Raw genomic sequence first — 19,570 nt, forward strand, 5'->3', positions numbered from 1 at the left:
GCCACCACCAATTGTGAAAGAGGGTTCCACGTTCTTATCGCCCGGACAGTGAAAAACCCCCTACGCAGCTTAAGGTTACACCGCTTCTCCAATCTCATTGTGTGGTCCCGTGTCCTCTTACACTACCTGAGACTGAAAGGTTTTCTTCTTATGCTGTGATCACCAATGGGGTATTTGTATACCGCTATCATATCTCCACAGCGTCTCTTCTCCAGGGAGAATAAATTTAGTGCTTGTAGTCGTTCCTCGTAATTGAAGTCCTCCAGTCCCATTATTTATTTGGTTTCCCTTCTCTGGAATCTCTCCAGCACATCCTTCCTGAGAATGGGTGACCAGAACTGGATGGAATACTCTAGATTTGGCCAAACCACAGTTTTACAAAACTTCAGGATTATCATTTTATCTCTGGAGTAAATTCCCTTTTAATGCATGCTAATAGTCTGCTGGCTTTGCTTGCTGCAGCTTGACATTGCATGCTATTGCTCAGTCTGTCTTCTACCAGGACCCCTAGATCTTTCTCCATCCCCGATTCCCCCAGAGGTTCTCCCCCTAGTAAGTAGTTTGCGTTTATATTTTTAGCCCCCAAGTGCATCACTTTATATTTCTCAACATTAAACCTCACTTGCCATGTAGTTGACCACCCCATTATTTTATTCAGGTCTTCCTGTAAAATGTCTCTATCCTTATGTGAAGTTATTGCCCTGCTTATTCCTAGTCCGTCCGCAAAAACTGAGATTGAGCCATTTCTCTCATCCTCCATATTATTTATGAATAAATTAAACAGAATTAGTCCCAAGACAGAGCCATGGGGTACCCCACCTAACACTACAGACAAATATAAGTGCACAATATTTATCACCACCCTTTGGACACAGCCCCCTAACCAGTTTTCCATTAACTGCATGGCCCATGCCTATAGACCTCAGTTTGAAGATTTAGCATTTATGGGGAACTGCATCGAATGCTTTTGCAAAAATATGAAATAATTTGATAAGAAATACTTAAGGAATCCAGTAAAAACATTATTGGTGCAGACAAGCTACTGTAAGGAAATGTTATTACTGAAATTCAGGGGCAACATGGTGGCATGCGATTTGGTCCACAAATCCACTGGCATATCTCCCCACTTACTGTATTCCAGAAAAGTTCTGACAAGTTTGGTGCAGTCAGTACTTGACAAGCAGTATCAATTATGTCCTGTAAAAGGCAAAAAAACAAAGTTACAAACATACATTCTTGAATCTCACAAGGACATGCTGGAGAACAAAACTCAAGTAAGTGAACATCAGGTAACGCTCCCTAAAACAAAGTCTTCCCAAAAAGAGGCATTACTTCTAGTCAAATTACATTTTCACACAATCAAGAAATTATTTAAAAACAGTGGATGAGGCATGATTTACCCAAGTTATTATTCTTTAGGAGAGATCTTAACACAATCAACTTACAATAAAGAAAAAATACCAACTATGTGAAATTAAAAAAACTGCCATCCCTCTACAGAGGTTTCAGCAGCAAATAGCCATCCACCCAAAAAAGGGTGCACTCAAGGACGGTCATTTTGATCTGGTGCTATAATGTAATTAAAGGGGTTGTAAAGGTCCGTTTTTTATTTTCTAAATAGGTTCATTTAAGCTAGTGCATTGTTGGTTCACTTACCTGTTCTTTCGATTTCCCTTCTAAATGTTTTTTTTCTTTGTCTGAATTTCTCACTTCCTGTTTCTCCTCAGTAAGCTTGCCCCCATCATCCGAGCCATTCTGGCTGGGGGTTAGTCAGCGTGCGGTCTCCCCGCAGGGATGTAGTCCCAAGGGAGGGGGCGAGCACGCTGCCTAACCCCCAGCCAGAACAGCTCGGATGATGGGGGCAAGCTTACTGAGGACACAAGAAATGAGAAATTCAGACAAAAGAAAAAAAACATTTAGAAGGGAAATCGAAGGAAAAAGGTAGGTTAACCAACAATGCACTAGCTTAAAGGAACCTATTTAGAAAAAAAATAATAATTTTACAACCCCTTTAAAGCTCACCTGCTTTTCTTCCAGCCAAAATGCAGCACTTTGCACAATGGGATTTAGAGGCTTCAGTTAGTGCTCCAGACCGTTAAATGTTTTGAGCATTTCAGGGACGCTCACCACTGTATGCTTTGGAGGGGTTGTCAGGGCGCACTGGTCTTTCCAACATGGCCACCTGTGCACTGTTGTTCAAGGCATGGGATGCCAAGAAGTCACTGGGAGTCTCCTCCCTCACCAAATATACCCTTATTTAGGGTAATGACAGATTCCCTGAGCTATCTACCCCCCAGGGCTTCCATAGGTTGGGACGGGCAGGAGTTCTTACTCTTTCACAAATATATGAGAAGGGTTCACTTCTTTGAGCAGCTAATAAAAAGGAATTTTTCTTGAACCTTAGGTTTACCAATTTTTGCAGCTACGCCATGCTTTTGCATGATCAATTTTCTTCTTCTCCCGTTTGGTTTTCCTTGGTGTGAGTGATGGATAGAGTAGCATAAGCGACTTCCACCAAGGGCCTTATTTCTGTTACCTACTCAGCCCTTTTAGAGAGCTCCTTTTATAAATTCCATCTGCATTCTAGAACGAAGTGGGAACAGGATATTGGGCCCATTTCAGGCAATGCTTGGGAAGAGATTCTTCAGGCGCTCCCCCATGTTTCACTTTCCTCTTCGCATAGGTTACCCTGGATTTTTCATTCTCCATAGGGTGTAGAGAACCTGAGAATTTTTGTGTGCGATTGGCTTAAGAGCCTATCCAGCCTGTCCTAGATGTGATAATTCGGGGTACCTGACACACTTATTGTGACGTTACCCGAAACTCCAGAGGTATTAGGCGGAGGTTGTGGGCACACTTAATGGGATTTTAAATGTGAACATTCCAGTGGATCTTCTTACATACTTATTGGGCTACGTTGTTTTTTTTTGTTGCTTAAGCCACCAATGAGGATCACTGTTGTAGTGCTCATCTCAAAGGATATACATGCCTCCTGCATGTATCCTTACCCGTCAAATGTCTCCCCTTTTTCTGTTTGTAGCCCCGCAAAACTCGGATTCAGTGGGCGGGTATCTTGTGCGGCGCTCGGTGGGCGGAGTCATGATGTCAGTAGACTCCCTGTCCACCTCTATACCCCCCTTGGCTAGCCAGCATTACGAGGACAAACCTCGCGCCAGGGGAGTCTAAAGTGTGCACACGGGCGTGGCAGAGAGCGTTCTGTGAGGAAGCAGACCCTGCTCATGGCCTCATGTCACTCCTGCGCATGTGCACATACACAGCAGTCTCCAGGGAAGAATTCGAGACGAGGGCGGTGTGAAGTACACAGAATGCCTCTCTCATGCTCGCTCATGCATGATATAAGGAAATTACCTGTCAGTCACAGCAAGGGGGAAGAAACGAACACCTATTTCTCTGCGTGTGTCAGTTTTTATCTTACTGAAAAAAGATGGATTGCTCGGAGCTGGATTAACTCCTTGTGGCAAGACAGGGCACAGATGAAATGACATCCTCTGCTGTACCAGGTATGACTATGAATTAAAGTTACATCCATTTAAGTTACAGGCCCTTTCAGGCATAGATGTATTGTTTTGTTTATTAAAAGTGGGGCCCATATGCAATGTTATTTTTTTTGCTGGTCGTTATTATGCTTTTTACTTACTTACCGTTTTGATTGCATTTAGGTACGCACTTTGTGTCTTTTTTTTCTGTGTTCTGTATTTTGTATGTATTTTTGTTTTGTTATGTATTTCTGGGATATGTTCATTTTGTTTATTTGTATAAAACCTATTTCAAATAAAATAAAATCTGATATAAAAAGAAAAAGAACAATAACAACTCACCTGCTGATTGCCCAGTGTTTGTTGGTCTATGGAGATCAGCACAAAACACAGCTGACTGTAGACACACAGACAAGCGGTACTGGTTGTACACTGTAGCACAAACAATGAAAACATGTATCAATAGGTGAATAACATAAAATTATGTCCCAATAAAATGGATTATACTGATTACTACTAAAAACTACAGCCCACATTTTAATTATTAATGCATAGTGTACATATTTGTATAAGGACACTACAATGTTTCCATCCCTGTTACTGACAGGCCAGTAAAAGTTAAAATGGAACTTTAGTTGGAAAATGAAGTCCTGCTAGATCACTTCATGCTGTTCCCTTTTGTAGGTATAGCCATGTAAAACATTACAAATAAGTGCCTATACTGTTTAAAATACAGTAATACACTGTCTTTTACCCTGCTCTGCACATGCTCAGTTGCTCTCCATTTTTAGGTACTACAGAATCTGCCGACAGCCTTGGAATTAAACCCTCCTATCCTTTACAGCCAAGATTTCAACTGCCATGGTGCTGCACAGTTATGCTGATCAGTTATGACACCAGCCATTTGCGGTTTGACAGTTTGCGGACAATGCAAGTTAAAGTTAGCAATCCTAGCATTTTGGAAATGTAACACTTTTTTTTACACTGTTAAATCCATGGGTTTAGTTCATCTTTATGGATTTACTGCTGATCAGGGCTCTGGGCTTTAGCAAAATGGCAGCCTCCAGCAAGAAGAAACAGGAGCAATGCTGGAGGCAATTTTCAAACACACACTAATTTTGGTAACATAATTATTAATGTTGAATGTAGGTTCTTTGCTAAAGAACATCATTTTTTATCAAGTAGTTATGGGCAAAGTTCCACTTTAAAGAGGAAGTAAACCCTGATGGGTTTTATTTCCTCTTCATTTCCCTGCAAAGGTAAAGCATAATGGGCTACTATGCATCGCACATGCGCCGAATACATTGGCGTACAGAGACATTGTAAATATCTCCAAAACCGTGTAAGTTTAGGAGATATTTCCAGCACCTACAGGTAAGCCTTAATATAGGTTTACCTGTAGGTGAAAATGGTTATACTGAGTTTACTACCACTTTAAGCCTACTGAATGACCCAACTAATTAACAACATACAAGCAGCCATTTTTTTTCTTACAAATTTGAGATTTGCCAAAGATAAACACTGTGTAGCAATACTCACACTATGCTCACCACAACCGAGGCCTTGAAGCATTTTGGTCAGATACTGGAAAACATGGAGCTGTAAAGCAGTGTTGCCCATTTTTCGGGTGGCTGGAGAAGCATCATCTGCGCCAAGTGTGTGTTGAAGGAGAGCCCAGGCCAGAAGAATAGGAGCGTGATGTGGGAGGTCTCCAAAGGTAAACAAGATCTGATCCATGTCCTGTTCGGAATAGTTATAGAATGTTGTGTCAAAAAGGGAAGAATATTATAGGGAAAAAAGGTTTGGTCACTATACCTAACTTGCTAGGAACAACAATCGTAAGAATAAAAATGGGAGTCCAAGTAAATCCAACACTAGAGCGAGCTTCTTAATAGAGCTGTAGCAGCCTCTAAACACACTAAGGACAAATACAATAGAATGTATTGTCACTGGATACTACATATGGTCAAAAGATGCAAATGGCAATGGCAATAAGTTGGCAAGTGGCAAAAAATGAAGCTGGAGCTAGTGCATTGTTTAAACTGCTTAAGGTCCGTCCCACTTACATATACTGCATCAGGGGGGCCCTTTAGCACAAAATCACATACCTGTTTGTGATTTCCTCCATCGGCTCTGGGGCGCGCACATGCGCTGCCACTGTGATTGGACACAGCGGGAGCCAATCAGTGGGTCCAGAGGGCGCCGGCCACCCACGATCATTCTCTGGAGAGGCAGAACGGCAGTCTGCCTATGTAAACATGGCAGACAGTTGTTCTGTCAGCGAGGGAGAGAGAGATCTGATTTCTGCTAAATCAGTAAGAAAGCACACCCAGGGAACACACTTAACCCCTTGATTGCCCCTGATGTTAACCCCTTTCCTGCCAGTGTCATTTATACAGTGACAGTGCATTTTTTAGCACTGACCACTGCATTGGTGTCACTGGGTAAGTGAAGTGGGTAAGACACTCCCCACTATTCATCCATCCTGAAAGTCCCAGCCAATGCAATTTCTGGCTCTTGTTAAGCTGTGCCTCAATTTTCCCCTTACAAGTTGTTGGCTCCAAAGATATCTATTGGCAATGGCTTAAAGAGAAGGAAATAAAGACACAGCCTTCTATTTCAAAGTCACCAATCACAACTTTTTTTTTTATTAGAGGAACAAGTAAAAGGTGTCTGCGCTGTGAAACACACTATAAGTGAATATTAAATGTGTAGAGGGGGGGACCGGGCACAGGTGACAGGGAACATGTGAAATAAAATGTGATGTTTACAATAGATGGCAATATATTGAACAATACCTCAGTACATATTGGACATACACATATATAACTAATAAGAGTCCAGAGAACACAAGAAAGCAAAATCTCCAAAAAAAATAAAAATTCTGGCAAGTCTGATGATAAAAAGTAAAAACAAGTGTTCAGTAGAAGGAGACCCCGCAGCCAAATATGGTGAAGAAAGATAATCCGTACACCTTGAGAAAGTCCACAAACACCTCTGGTGATCCCAACAGCTCACCTTAGGTCAGGCAGAATACACCTGATAGGGAAGCCTTAATAAATGGCAGTCTGGTCTTGATGGTAGAGATAGCTCTTACGATCCAGGTCAGTACATGCAAAACAAGGACATACAGCAGGATGGTGTAATATTGATGGCACCAAGGGACCTGGCACAAACCACACTCCGATGCACTCACATGAATAATAAAGAAAGAGGGCTTATCTCCACGAGCAGCGAGCTCGTCAGTGGTCTGCTTCTCCTCTCTCTCCAGTGCACATGGATCACAAGCTGGGGATGCTAGATGGTGCATACGGCAGTGGGATACAGCATACGGCTCGTACAGCAGTGGGATAACCAAGACAGTAGGGAAGCAGAGCACATCGCATAATCCGGTATAAAAAGGTAGGGTTTATTAAAACATCATAAAAACAACTCACATTTAAGTTGGTGTAGATGGCATATATCCACGAGTAGCGAACTCGTATTCCGTCTGTGGGATGCCAGAGGTCCTCCAGCGCTCCAATCCTGACGCGTATCGTCAACCATGTGACTTCATCATCATATATCCACGAGTTCGCTACTCGTGGATATATGCCATCTACACCAACTTAAATGTGAGTTGTTTTTATGATGTTTTAATAAACCCTACCTTTTTATACCGGATTATGCGATGTGCTCTGCTTCCCTACTGTCTTGGTTATCCCACTGCTGTACGAGCCGTATGCTGTATCCCCACTGCCGTATGCACCATCTAGCATCCCCAGCTTGTGATCCATGTGCACTGGAGAGAGAGGAGAAGCAGACCACTGACGAGCTCGCTGCTCGTGGAGATAAGCCCTCTTTCTTTATTATTCATGTGAGTGCATCGGAGTGTGGTTTGTGCCAGGTCCCTTGGTGCCATCAATATTACACCATCCTGCTGTATGTCCTTGTTTTGCATGTACTGACCTGGATCGTAAGAGCTATCTCTACCATCAAGACCAGACTGCCATTTATTAAGGCTTCCCTATCAGGTGTATTCTGCCTGACCTAAGGTGAGCTGTTGGGATCACCAGAGGTGTTTGTGGACTTTCTCAAGGTGTACGGCTTATCTTTCTTCACCATATTTGGCTGCGGGGTCTCCTTCTACTGAACACTTGTTTTTACTTTTTATCATCAGACTTACCAGAATTTTTATTTTTTTTGGAGATTTTGCTTTCTTGTGTTCTCTGGACTCGTATTAGTTATATATGTGTATGTCCAATATGTACTGAGGTATTGTTCAATATATTGCCATCTATTGTAAACATCACGTTTTATTTCACATGTTCCCTGTCACCTGTGCCCGGTCCCCCCCTCTACACATTTAATATTCACTTATAGTGTGTTTCACAGCGCAGACACCTTTTACTTGTTCCATTATCACTTTTGTCTATCGAGGTAGACCTTCCTAGGTTTTGCAGCAGTGCCCCTTTCCCCCCCCCCCCCCCCCCCCCCCCACGTCCGACATTCACAGACAGCGCAGGAGTTTCACTTTTTACTTTTTTTTTATTAACTTACATAAAACAAACATCCCAAAAGGGAAAAAGACTTGGGGCCCTTAACGGGGAACAGTGGGAGGAAGCGGTTGAATCTATTCCTAACTGCTCTCTAAATATATTTCAGAAAGTGTCACAGCTGTAGATTATACTTAGAGTACACTATACCCCAGTAAAGCTTCATAGGTTGGGTAAAATGGCAGACCCCTTGTGTGGTAGGTGCAGATGGGATCCAGGAGATCTCGTACATCTCCTCTCGTGTTGCCCGAAATACCTTCATTATGGAGGGATATTTCTATCAACATAGGGGGAACCAAGGCAAGTTCAAAACGCTTTGGGCGCCTTGGCTTCATACGCCAGGAATAAGCCCTAGGGAACTTGTCATGTCAAGAATTCTTCAATGTCCCACACAATGATTGTGTTTAGTACATATGCTGTGCTGGTTGCAATATTTGACTGCTAAGAGGGCTTAGACATGTTGGCTACATGAGAGGAACAAATTGTACCATTGTAGGCAAATGTTTGATGTGATTTGTACAAATGCATGTCAGATTTTGAAATGTATGTACACTGGAAGTTGTTTTATTTTCAATAAAAATAATTTTCTGATATAAAAAAAAAAAACACTTTAAAAAATTTGGCATCCACTTTCTATAATTTCCCAAAATGTTCCCCTGATATTCCATGTAAATATTTGTGATGTGTATTTGACAAACAAATTTGTGATTTTTTTCTTTACAACTCTGCTGGAAAAAAAAAAAAAACACACCTTAAATATACCAATCATTGTGAAGTGATTTACCTTGCAAATCTGAGGTTCATTGCTGAGTGGGTGTTCAATGTTTTCTTTTAAAGCACACTCCTGTAAAGAGTCCATGTCAATTCCTTCCAGTAGAATAAGAACTTCAAAGTAACTTTAAAGTGAAGGAAAACATATTTTAGGGTGGTGAAGACAATCACTAGTGTCAAACTATATTTAGCAAACATCAGACAAAATATAGAGGTTGCACAGGCAGTCCAACTCCTCCAGGATGGCACATCAATACTTGCCATTGCCAGAAGGTTTGCTGTGTCTCAGAGCATGGAAGAGATTACAGGAGACAGGCTCTAGGACAAGGATGTAGAAGGTCTTTAACCCATCAGCAGGACCGATATCTACAAAATTACCTCCAGTAGGCCACTGGTGTGAATGTCTCTGACCAATCAGAAACAGGACTTTATGAGGGTGGCCCTAAGGGCCCGATTTCCTCTAGTGGGCCCTGTGCTCATTTGACATTTGCCATTGAACACCAGAACTGGCAGGTCCGCCACTGGCTTCCTGTGATTTTCACAGATGAGAGCAGGTTCACCCCGAGAACACGTGACAGACGTAAAAGGGCCTGGGAAAGCCATGGAGAAGGTTCTGCTGCCTGTAACATTGTTCAGCATGACCGGTTTAGTGGTGAGTCAGCGATTGTCTGGGGTGGAAAATCCATAGAGGGACGCACAGACCTCTACAGGCTAGACAGGGACACCCTGACTGCCATTAGATATCAGGATGAAATCCTTGGACCTATTTTAAGACCCTACACTGGTGCTTCTGGGTCCTGGGTTCCTCCTGGTGCATGACAATGTCCGGCCTAATGTGGAGAGAGTTCCTGGAGGATGAAGGTATTGATACCATTGAATGGCCCCCATGCTCACCTAACTTAAATCCAATAGAACACCTCTGGGACATGTTTTGGTCCATTCGACACTGCCAGGTTGCACCTCAGTCTGTTCAGGATCTTAGTGATGCCCTGGTCCAGATCTGGGAGAAAATACCCCAGGACACCATCCGTCGTCTCATTAAAAGCATGCTCTGACATTGTCAGGAATGCCTAAAAGCACGTGGGGGCCACACAATTTACCGAGTACCATTTTGAGTTGCTGCAATGAAATTTCAGCAAAATGGAATAGCCTGCTGCATCATTTTTTCACTATGGTTTTCAGCCCTCTGTAGGTTGACAATTTTAAATTTCCATCAAACGATAAGGCATCCTTTCATTCCTAACACATTACCCAGTCCATATTGGTATAGATATCCAGCATGAGATTTTTCCCCATTGAGATATGATGTGTTTTCAAAGTCTTCCTTTATTTTTTTGAGCAGTGTAGATACCAAACATGTCACAATTTAAAATTGCACACACTTGTGGAATGGCGCCAAACTACAGTACTTAAAAATGTTCATAGGCAATGCTTTAAGAAAATTCACAGGTTACCACAGTTTAGAGTGCTACAGAAGAGGTCAAGCAATAGAATTATTGCTCTCGGCATAAAGTTTGTGGCAATTCCTCACATGTAGTGTAAAACACTGTTTACATTTCCTTTAACCGCTCGCAGACTGGTCGTATCAGGGGACATAAAGCCGCGCATGAAGTTCTGAAGTACTGGGCTTGTGATCTAACGCTTTTTTGACCTCTTTTTAATTAAATAGGTCAACACCTTGTGGTAAGGAGCCATCCTTTTGAGCACATTTGGGGTGAATTCCTGTTTTGGTGGAGACCCCTATCAGTGGACTTTAAGCACAAGCACTATTCTATCCAAGTTACTGAACACAGATACCTTATGAATGGACTTTATTAATTTATCTATTTATTTATTTATTTTGATCACTATTTATTTACTGGCATTTGTCATTTATCACTTAATCTAATCTGTTCGGTTAATCCAATGTTGGTGTGTAATTCACAATATACTATGCATATATAATACTATTATATTATCAACATTTTTTACTTTTAAGCGCCCCCTATCTCTCACCTTTTAATATGTATATATGGGTTGCAGTTTGCCAGTGGTTAATGGGGGTTATGGCTGAAGCCATCAGCCATAACCACAGCATTTCCTTTTTTTCAGCTGGCGGCTGGCTTTCTTATCTCATTAGCCACTGGATCGCTTTCCGAAGGGAAGGGAGAGGACGCCCCCCTCCTGCCGATCACCGGTGCCAGCGAGAAACAATACGACAGTTTGGCAGGCTGGTCACAGAGGCAATGAGAGACTAGATCTTCTCTGGACACCTCTATGGCCTTGGAAGGACGGAGCGACATCATGACATAACTTCCAGTCTAGGGCAGAAGTAAACAATTTTTTTTTTATAAAGCAAAATCTTTTTTTTTTTTTTTTATCTTTTGCTTTTAAAAAGGTTATTTTTGACCCCAGATCTCTCCATAAAGAGGACCTGTCATCCTTATTTATATTACAAGGGATGTTGACATTCCCTTTAATCGGAATAAAAGTGATAAAAAAAAAACACACACACACAACAATAAAAAAAGGGACAGTGTAAAAACGAAGGGAAAAAAATACTTCAGGCGCTATAATTTCTCCATGCTCGCGCGCAGAAGTGAACGCAAGTCGTACACACATATGTAAATGGCATTCGCACCACACACGTGAGGTATCACCGCCAACATTAGAGTGAGAGCAATAATTCTAGCGTTAGGCCTGTAACCCTAAACAGGTAACCTGTAAATATTTTTAAAGTACCACCTATAGAGAATTTTAAGTACCGTAGTTTGTGGCCATTCTAGGAGTGTGCACAATTTTAGAAAAATTTAGGTATCTATTTACTCAGCGCAACATCTTCTATAAAATTGTACAAACAATTGGGATTTTAATTGTGTTTTTTTTTTTTTTTGTAATTCATTAAAGTGTACTTTTACCAAAAAATTTGCTTGAAAAACAGCTGCACAAATAACGTGTCAAAAAAATTGCAACGAGCGCTAGATTATTCCCTAAGGTCTCTGCTAAAAATAATATATACATTACACACACACACACACACACACATATATATATATATATATACACACACATACATACATACACACACACACATATAGGCTCCTTATAGATATACAGAATGTATGGGAGAGATGTCCGATAAAAAAACTTTATCCTAGTGTGTTGATATTTTAGGAAAACTTGTTTCTATATACAGTTCAAAAGTTATAGGTGTGTGAAAGACAGCCATATATACTCAACGCATACCGTATTTATTGGCGTATACCGCGCACTATTTTGCCCTGAAAATCAGGGCAAAATCGTGGGTGCGCAATATACGCCGATACCCGCCATGAGTTTGAATACTGCGCCCGCATATAGCGAGCGCAGTACACTCGTGAATCTTCGGCCAGTCTCGGCGCCTCTCGTACTGACGTCCTGAGCGTACAGGACGTCAGTGCGAGAGGCGCCCGAGCCTGCCCGAAGATTCACGAGTGTACTGCGCTCGCTATATGCGGGCGCAGTATTCAAAGTCGTGGCGGGAAATGAGCGGGAGGACGCCGCCGAAGAACGCCGGACCCGCCGAAGATGGACACCGGACCCGCCGAAGATGGACACCGGACCCGCCGAAGATGGACGCCCGACCCGCCGAAGACGGACCCGCCGAAGAGGACACCCGACGAGGCCGCAGAAGGACGCCGGACCCGACGAGGCCGCAGATGGACGCCGCGCAAGACATCAAAACTGTAAGTACAAAACAACAAAAATCTTTTTTTCCCACAGGATTGGGGGCCACTTTGGGGGTGCGCGGTATACGCCAGAGCGCGTTATACCGCGATAAATACGGTAATTAGTGTTGAAAAATGTGCAGACTTAAAAAGGTGGAACTCAAATCTTGGAATGACTTTATAACAAGTGATTTTCCAGTCCTTACCCAATTCTGTCTATTATGGGGTCGAGGCTTTGTTCAACCAAGTGACGATTTTGTTGCCGACGTCCAAAGCCATGCTCCGTGAAGAGTTTAGTAAGCAACAGAAGATTGGTAGGAGGAATTGCAAAATAGGCATAGTACAGGAAAATAATCTCCAGCAACATGGCCTGCTCCCGGAGACACTGCATGAACCAGCGGGACACCTGTCGTTCAGTCTGTACACAACGCACATGGGAGAACACAGAAAACAAATCAGCAATGTACATTAATAAAATAATTGCTGGAAATAAACAAACTATATTATACAAATTTCAACTCAAAAGAGCATGGAAATATGTACTGATACATACCATGAGGTTCCCATGAGTTTCCCATGTAGGTGCATCTTCTTTGCAGAGCTCCTCAATTTTTTTTATATATTTCCCAATTAGATCCCCCTCTTCCAACATATCCATGCACTCATTAAACTCTTTCTACAGGGAGAAGTTATTAAAAAAAAAAAAAGAAACCCAAAAAGCATTAGTATGATGCAAGAATAAAATATACTGGTACAGTAAAGTTATGCATTTTTTCTCATCTTATTAAAATACAAATCAATTTGAACCAAATTTGAGCTGTAAAATACATGGCCCAATGGCTCAGAAAGTAAATAATCATTTTGACAAGCAGCTTTCCTATGTATTATTATAGTTCGAGTAAAATAAATAAGTGCTCACAAGGTATTTTCACACATTATTATAGTTCACCCGCGCTAATACTGAACAAAAATAGGATTTTTTGTACTCACCGTAAAATCCTTTTCTCCGAGTCCATGGACGGACACAGCTCCTTAAATCTTGACAAGTGGGTTATGTTCCCTGTTTACAGGAGAGGACTAGGCAGAAACATGTTAGATAATTAAATACATGTTACATTAACAGAGTTGAACAGCCCCGCCCTCCAGACATAACCCTCCTCACTGCAGCATGCAGCCTCAGTTCGTAACAAGCAGTACAAACCTAAATAGGAGGGGTGGGTGCTGTGTCCGTCCATGGACTCAGAGAAAAGGATTTTATGGTGAGTACCACAAATCCTATTTTCTCTCATCGTCCATGGACGGACACAGCTCCTTAAATCTTGACAAGTGGGATGTCCCCAAGCAGTGTCAAAAACGAGGGGTGGGAAATATATCAGTAAAACCAATTTAACTTCACCCCAAAAACAAGCAGAGTTCCTCAACGGAGGAAGTGCAACAGTCGCCTGCAAAAACTAGCGGCCGAAAGAAGCATCAGAAGATACACTCTCACAGCAACCATGTAAATTCTGGAAAAAACGTGAAAGGACGAGCAAGTCGCCGCCTCGCACATCTGTGAGACTGTCGAATGATGTCGGAAAAAAAACCCGGAAGAACCAATTGCCCTGGTCGAAAGTGCGATGACCGGAAAGGGGGGCCCGCCCCTTAAGAGCATAGGCCTGTATGACAGCCTGCCTGATCCACCGAGAAATGGTGGTCGACGAGACCGCCAGGCCCTTTTGTGGACCAGACACCAACACAAAAGAGAGTCAGATCTCCGAAATAGAGCCGTAGCAGGCTGGTATACCCGCAAAGCGCGTACCACGCCTAAAGTATGAAAGGCAACCTCCGTAGGATGAGCCAGCCGAGGACAGAAGGAAGAACAATGTCCTTATTCCGGCGAAAGGCCGAAACCACCTTCGGAAGAAGGGAAGGTCGCGGGCGCACCACCACCTAATCCTTATGGAGGATCAAGCATTGCGGCTTGCAAGACAAGACCGCCAACTCAGAAACCCCTATAACAGAGGTAAAGGCCACTAAAGGGGCCACCTTCTGAGATAGTGTCAAGAGGAAATCTCTCTGATGTTTCCAAAAGGAAGCTTCCTGAAGAACCGAGAGCACCAGAGTCAAAACTCTTGCGGGAAGAGATGGGCCAAGAGGGGAAAGTATATGACAAACCCCCTGCACAAAAAAGGGACCCACCAGGGAACAGGCCGCAAAAAAGGCCACTGAAAGAACACAGCCAAGGCTGAAATCTGCCCCAAAACGGTGCTTTAAGCAATTTTTTGATCCACTCCAAGCTGTAAAAAACAGCAGGACCCTGGACACCGACTACGTCCGTGGACATCACTCTATCTCTTCGCACCAAGAGATGTAGGCCTGCCAGGTGCGACGGTAGATCCTCCGGAAGAAGACTACAGTGCCCTCAGCATTGTTGAGATGACCAATTCGGTCTCTTAAAGTCTGGCTTCCAATAGCCATGTTGAGCAAGTCAGTGACTGTACAACAGGAGGAAGTATGGAACCTCGACACAGAGGGATCTCCCGCCCTGGCAACCACCAGGGTACCTCCGCTACCAAGCGCCCGATATCGGCGTACCAAGGACGCCAAGGCCAATCTGGAGCAATTAGAATCATCAGGATCCCCTCAGCCTCCACTCTGTGGAGCAGCTACAAAGGAGGAACGGCAAAAAGTCGCCGATACAGACCCCACAGGGCCACCAGTGCGACAAACGCGTCCGTACCAGATCACTAGACCTGGCCACTAACTTCGACACCCTTGCGGTGGAGACGAGTGGCCAGGAGATCCATGCCCTGTGAGGCTCACCTCCTGCAAGGGAGCCGAAACACCCTAAGCACAAAGACCAGTCGCCCTGGTCCAGCGTCTGGCGACTCCAGTAGTCCGCCTGCCGGTGTACCTAATGGTAGACCGAAGCCACGGCCGTGGCATTGTCTGGCTGAAACCAGATCAGACGACCCTGCAACCTCCTCGACCACAAGGAAAAGCATGGCTTGATCGCCTAAAATAGTAGGACAATGAAGGGTAGACAGGGTCCACAGCACCTGGTATTCCCACGCGGTCTCCCACCGAGGCACTAGCCAGGCCCGACCCTGGGTTGCTACCGAGACCAGACGAGTGCGGGCACATTCAGGGAAGTGTGGGTCCACGCAAGTCCGGCGACTCAAGGCCGACTGGACCCCCCCAGGTGCCCCCACAACCCGTGAGGCTGGCATCCGTCATAAAAACACCGACCACTGGAAGGAAGAAACAACTTCCCGGACCGAAGAGTCTGGGATCTCCGTCACCAACTCAGAGAGACTCTGACTAGGTGGCGCACCGGAATCTGATGATTTCAGAGACAAGAGATTTTTACCACCTGCACAGTATTTCCCCTGGAAAACCCGAGTGTGGAACTGGGCATACAGTACCACCTCGAAGGAGGCTACCCACAGGCCTCGGACCAGCAGGTGCCCGGAGAGAAGACCGATTGCGTGATGCCAATTCCTCCAGGGGAAGAAGGACCTTCGCCACCGAGGAGTCCGAATCAAACCTAGATACTCCAACGCTGAGTCGGAACCTAGCATGCCCAGGATTTGAAACCTGGGTCGCACACATGGAAGGCGGGCTTGCTGCCACTGAGCTACACCTTCTGGCCTAAATGTTTAACACCCATCCGAATCTTCGGAGGGTCTGAATGGGAACAACACATCCACTAGGTCTGAGACAGAAGCTGCTCTCAGAAGAAAGTCATCCAAGTAGCCATAAGGCAAAGCCTCGCTGTCCCAACAAAGTTAGGATAAGTGCGAGCTCCTAGCCGAAAACCCATGGTGCCGACGCCAGATCAAAAGGGAGGGCCACAGGCTGACAGAGACCCTCTCTCATCACAAAGCACAGAAAAAACACTGACATGTGCAAAACGGGACATGCATGTATGTGTCCCTGATGTCCGAGGACGCCAGGACGGCCCCCGGATGGAGCGCAGCTACCACCGAACGAATAGATTTCATGCAGAACTACCCGATGTTCACAAAGGTATTCAGGGCCTGAAGCCCATAGAAAACCCCAAACCTCTCGTCCTGCAGGAAAGGGAAAATTACCCCGCAACTTAGCAAGTCCCACACTGCCCAAGGCAGACCGACGGGCCGGGAGAGGTAGACACGAGGATAGAACTTTGTTCTGTGGATAGGAGGAAACCCTATCTAGTACTCCGAAGAGACCACCTCGCAGGCCCACTGGTCGGAGAGCAGGGAGGTTTCACCAAATTGTGAACCAGCAAGCCGCCCCTCCCACCTAGAGACAGGGAGGGAAGGCTACATACATTCGGCAGGATTTGGGTGCCGGCGTGATCAGCTTACGCACCCAGGGACAGATTAATCCCCCAGCTGGGCCTTTGACGGCCTTGGAGAGTTGCCCATAAATAATACACACACATAGTGTGTATGTATATTATGTAGGCGTATGCACACATGCCTTTGGAGAAACCGGAGTACCCGGAGGAAACCCACGCAGACACAGGGAGCGACAATGCAAGCTCCAGGCAGATTGGTGTCAGTGTCCGGATTCTAACCAATGACTCTCTTGCTGCCAAGTAGTGGAGTAAACCACTACACCACCGTGTGCATAAAACCATTCTGAAACAGAAGCCCTGGATACAAGGGCGCAGCATTTAATGAAGCATCACAGACCTATATGAGGTCCTGGACCAGCTGGTCCGCCAGCCTAATAACTTCGGGAGAGAGTCGGTGCTCCTCCACTGTCTGGTGCAAGTCAGACCCCAGCATGGTAAACATGGAACGGGTCAGCACTTCGGATCTTCTATCAGTCAGATCCATACAAGCGGGGGGTTCCCGCAATAGGGAGAGTGGTCACCTATACATGAAACCCGGAGGGTCCACCACCGGAGAAGCCCACCTTTTGAAAAGGCTCTTCTCAAAGGGGCACTAAACCGCCTGGCGTTGAGGGACTACAAAAGCCCTCAGCGGCTTTTCTCATTCCGCATCTTAGAAATGAGAAAAAAGACAGCGCCCTCGGCGGAAACCCAGCTGCACTATCCAGCTTAAGAGAGTCCCTTGCAGCAATGCCTTATCCTGCTTCTTTTTTCTTTACTACCCAGGTACCTGGTCCATGGCTCCATAACAGAGCATTCCCCAGGGGATAACAGGGGAAGGGGGCACTCTTTTACCGCCCATCCGCAGTCCACCCCCACCATGGCACAAACGTGTCCAGGACTAACAATAAAACCTCTGTAGGAATCCCAGGTGCCAACACCTGCTGCCACCACCAGCATGTTGGGGAAGGACCCAGATACCGACTCCAAATCTTAATAATATTTACATAATGTGTATGTATAATATGTAGGTGTATTCCTTACAAATAAACAGAAGCTCCTAAACCCTATTCAGGGCATCCCATCCACTTGCTGCGCTGACCAGGTGCGGAATCTGCAGGGACCTGTGTGCACCGTAGGATACAGCACTAGGGGTCAGGACTACTCAAAGATGGCCGCCGAGCGTTCAGAACGCGGCCACAGGAAAATGGCAGACAGCAATGTAAGCTGTGCCATAGCGAGGCTATGACAAAATGGCCGCCAATTGGATTTTTCAATGTAATTGAAAGCTTCCCAAAAAATGGCGCCAGCGCCGCCCAAATGGCGGCAAAGTGCCACATTTAAACAGGAAAAGCCTCCTAGGGCTTTTTAACAGTGAAAAACCCCTCACAGGAAAGCCCCATACAAAAAAGAAAAACGCAGGCCAGATAACACAGTCCCCTCAGGAAGGGCCCCCCCCCCCTCCTCCCCCTGACAGTGGCAATGTTAGCAATGCAGCAAATGGAAAGGAGCAGGGAAGGGAGGAGAAGAGGACCCCCGAACCCCAGCCATACCAACCCACCGAATCGGGAGGGACTGTACTTACCCGTCCGAGCGAGGACTCGCTGACGCATTCCTGACAGAACTACAACCGCAATGGAGGTAGCTGTCGGCCCGGTCCACTGTGAGTGAGATAACACCACAGCCCAGTCCTATGTGGACCTCAGAGCAAAGCTCACCGGCCAGCCCAGGAGTCATGGGGTATGGCATGGCAGACCCAGCCTCTTTGCAAAGGTGTGCTCACGCTTGCTGGTCGGACTGAGTAGACTAAAAGGATCTATATTATCCAGCCTGTCTCTCAGCCGACAGTTGAAAGAAGATTCTTCAAGTAAAATAAAATACAATTTCTCCTCAGGGCGCTGGGCCCAAAGGGAGCCATACGTCCTTCTCCTTGCTAGGCAGAACGAGACTGAGGCTGCATGCTGCAGTGAGGAGGGTTATGTCTGGAGGGACTGCCCCCTGGGCGGGGCTGTTCAACTCTGTTAATGTAACATGTATTTAATTATCTAACATGTTTCTGCCTAGTTCTCTCCTGTAAACAGGGAACATAACCCACTTGTCAAGACTTAAGGAGCTGTGCCCGTCCATGGACGATAAGAGAAATATGCATGTGCTAAACAAATACATTTCTGAAAATGAACTAAACAACAAGCAGCTGTCATGCAAACATATAATGTTCCAATACAATAAAGAAAGTCCTTTTCTAAGGAAGACCTCCTCAGGATATTCACATTCAGATGACGAAACTTGTAAGCAGGGCTTCAAGTGGCCTGGCTTCCAGATCTGTAGAATCAATGTTGAAAAGCATAGCCGTGGTTTCATTTTCAAGCTTAAGCTTTGTAATGCTATGTAAGTGCACTACTATTTTATATTTGGGTTTAAATAAATATATTACATCGTAAGAGGAATTCCTATTTTTCTCTTGAGGGTCCTGCTGTATAATTCCTGCTGCTACTGAGAATCTTAAAGGGACAGTGGAGCATTGACCACATTGGTGGGGGACCGAACGCATGACACATTTGCTGAGAAAGTTTAGTTTGACTTCTTTTCCACAATAGGAAATCAACACCTTCAGGTGAATGCTGTGCGTTAAGGAAAAGCACTGAGGAGTGAAGACACACACGTTTCACTTTTTGTTTTATTACAGCACATGTGATTTGGATTTAATTTTTATTTATTTTTTAACACACAGTGCACTTTGTATCACATGGACCGATTTATTGCAATAGTATAGCATTT

General features: G+C 44.7%; 1 protein-coding gene across 5 annotated transcripts in view; it reads right to left on the reverse strand.

The window, feature by feature from the left end:
• Window positions 1–19,570, reverse strand: part of NUP188 (nucleoporin 188) — a 161,167-nt gene that overhangs the window by 82,812 nt on the left and 58,785 nt on the right. For all 5 annotated transcript variants that reach the window (XM_040324704.1, XM_040324703.1, XM_040324706.1 and 2 more), the window contains exons 8-13: window positions 13,043–13,165; window positions 12,696–12,907; window positions 8,817–8,928; window positions 5,037–5,237; window positions 3,840–3,929; window positions 1,132–1,197 (exon numbers count right to left, since the gene is read on the reverse strand). In XM_040324704.1, coding sequence (XP_040180638.1) covers window positions 1,132–1,197; window positions 3,840–3,929; window positions 5,037–5,237; window positions 8,817–8,928; window positions 12,696–12,907; window positions 13,043–13,165 — 804 coding nt within the window. The remainder of the gene's footprint in view (window positions 1–1,131; window positions 1,198–3,839; window positions 3,930–5,036; window positions 5,238–8,816; window positions 8,929–12,695; window positions 12,908–13,042; window positions 13,166–19,570) is intronic.

The sequence above is a fragment of the Rana temporaria genome, chromosome 9 (genome assembly GCF_905171775.1).
Source record: "Rana temporaria chromosome 9, aRanTem1.1, whole genome shotgun sequence".
In the NCBI taxonomy this organism is placed as follows: domain Eukaryota; kingdom Metazoa; phylum Chordata; class Amphibia; order Anura; family Ranidae; genus Rana; species Rana temporaria.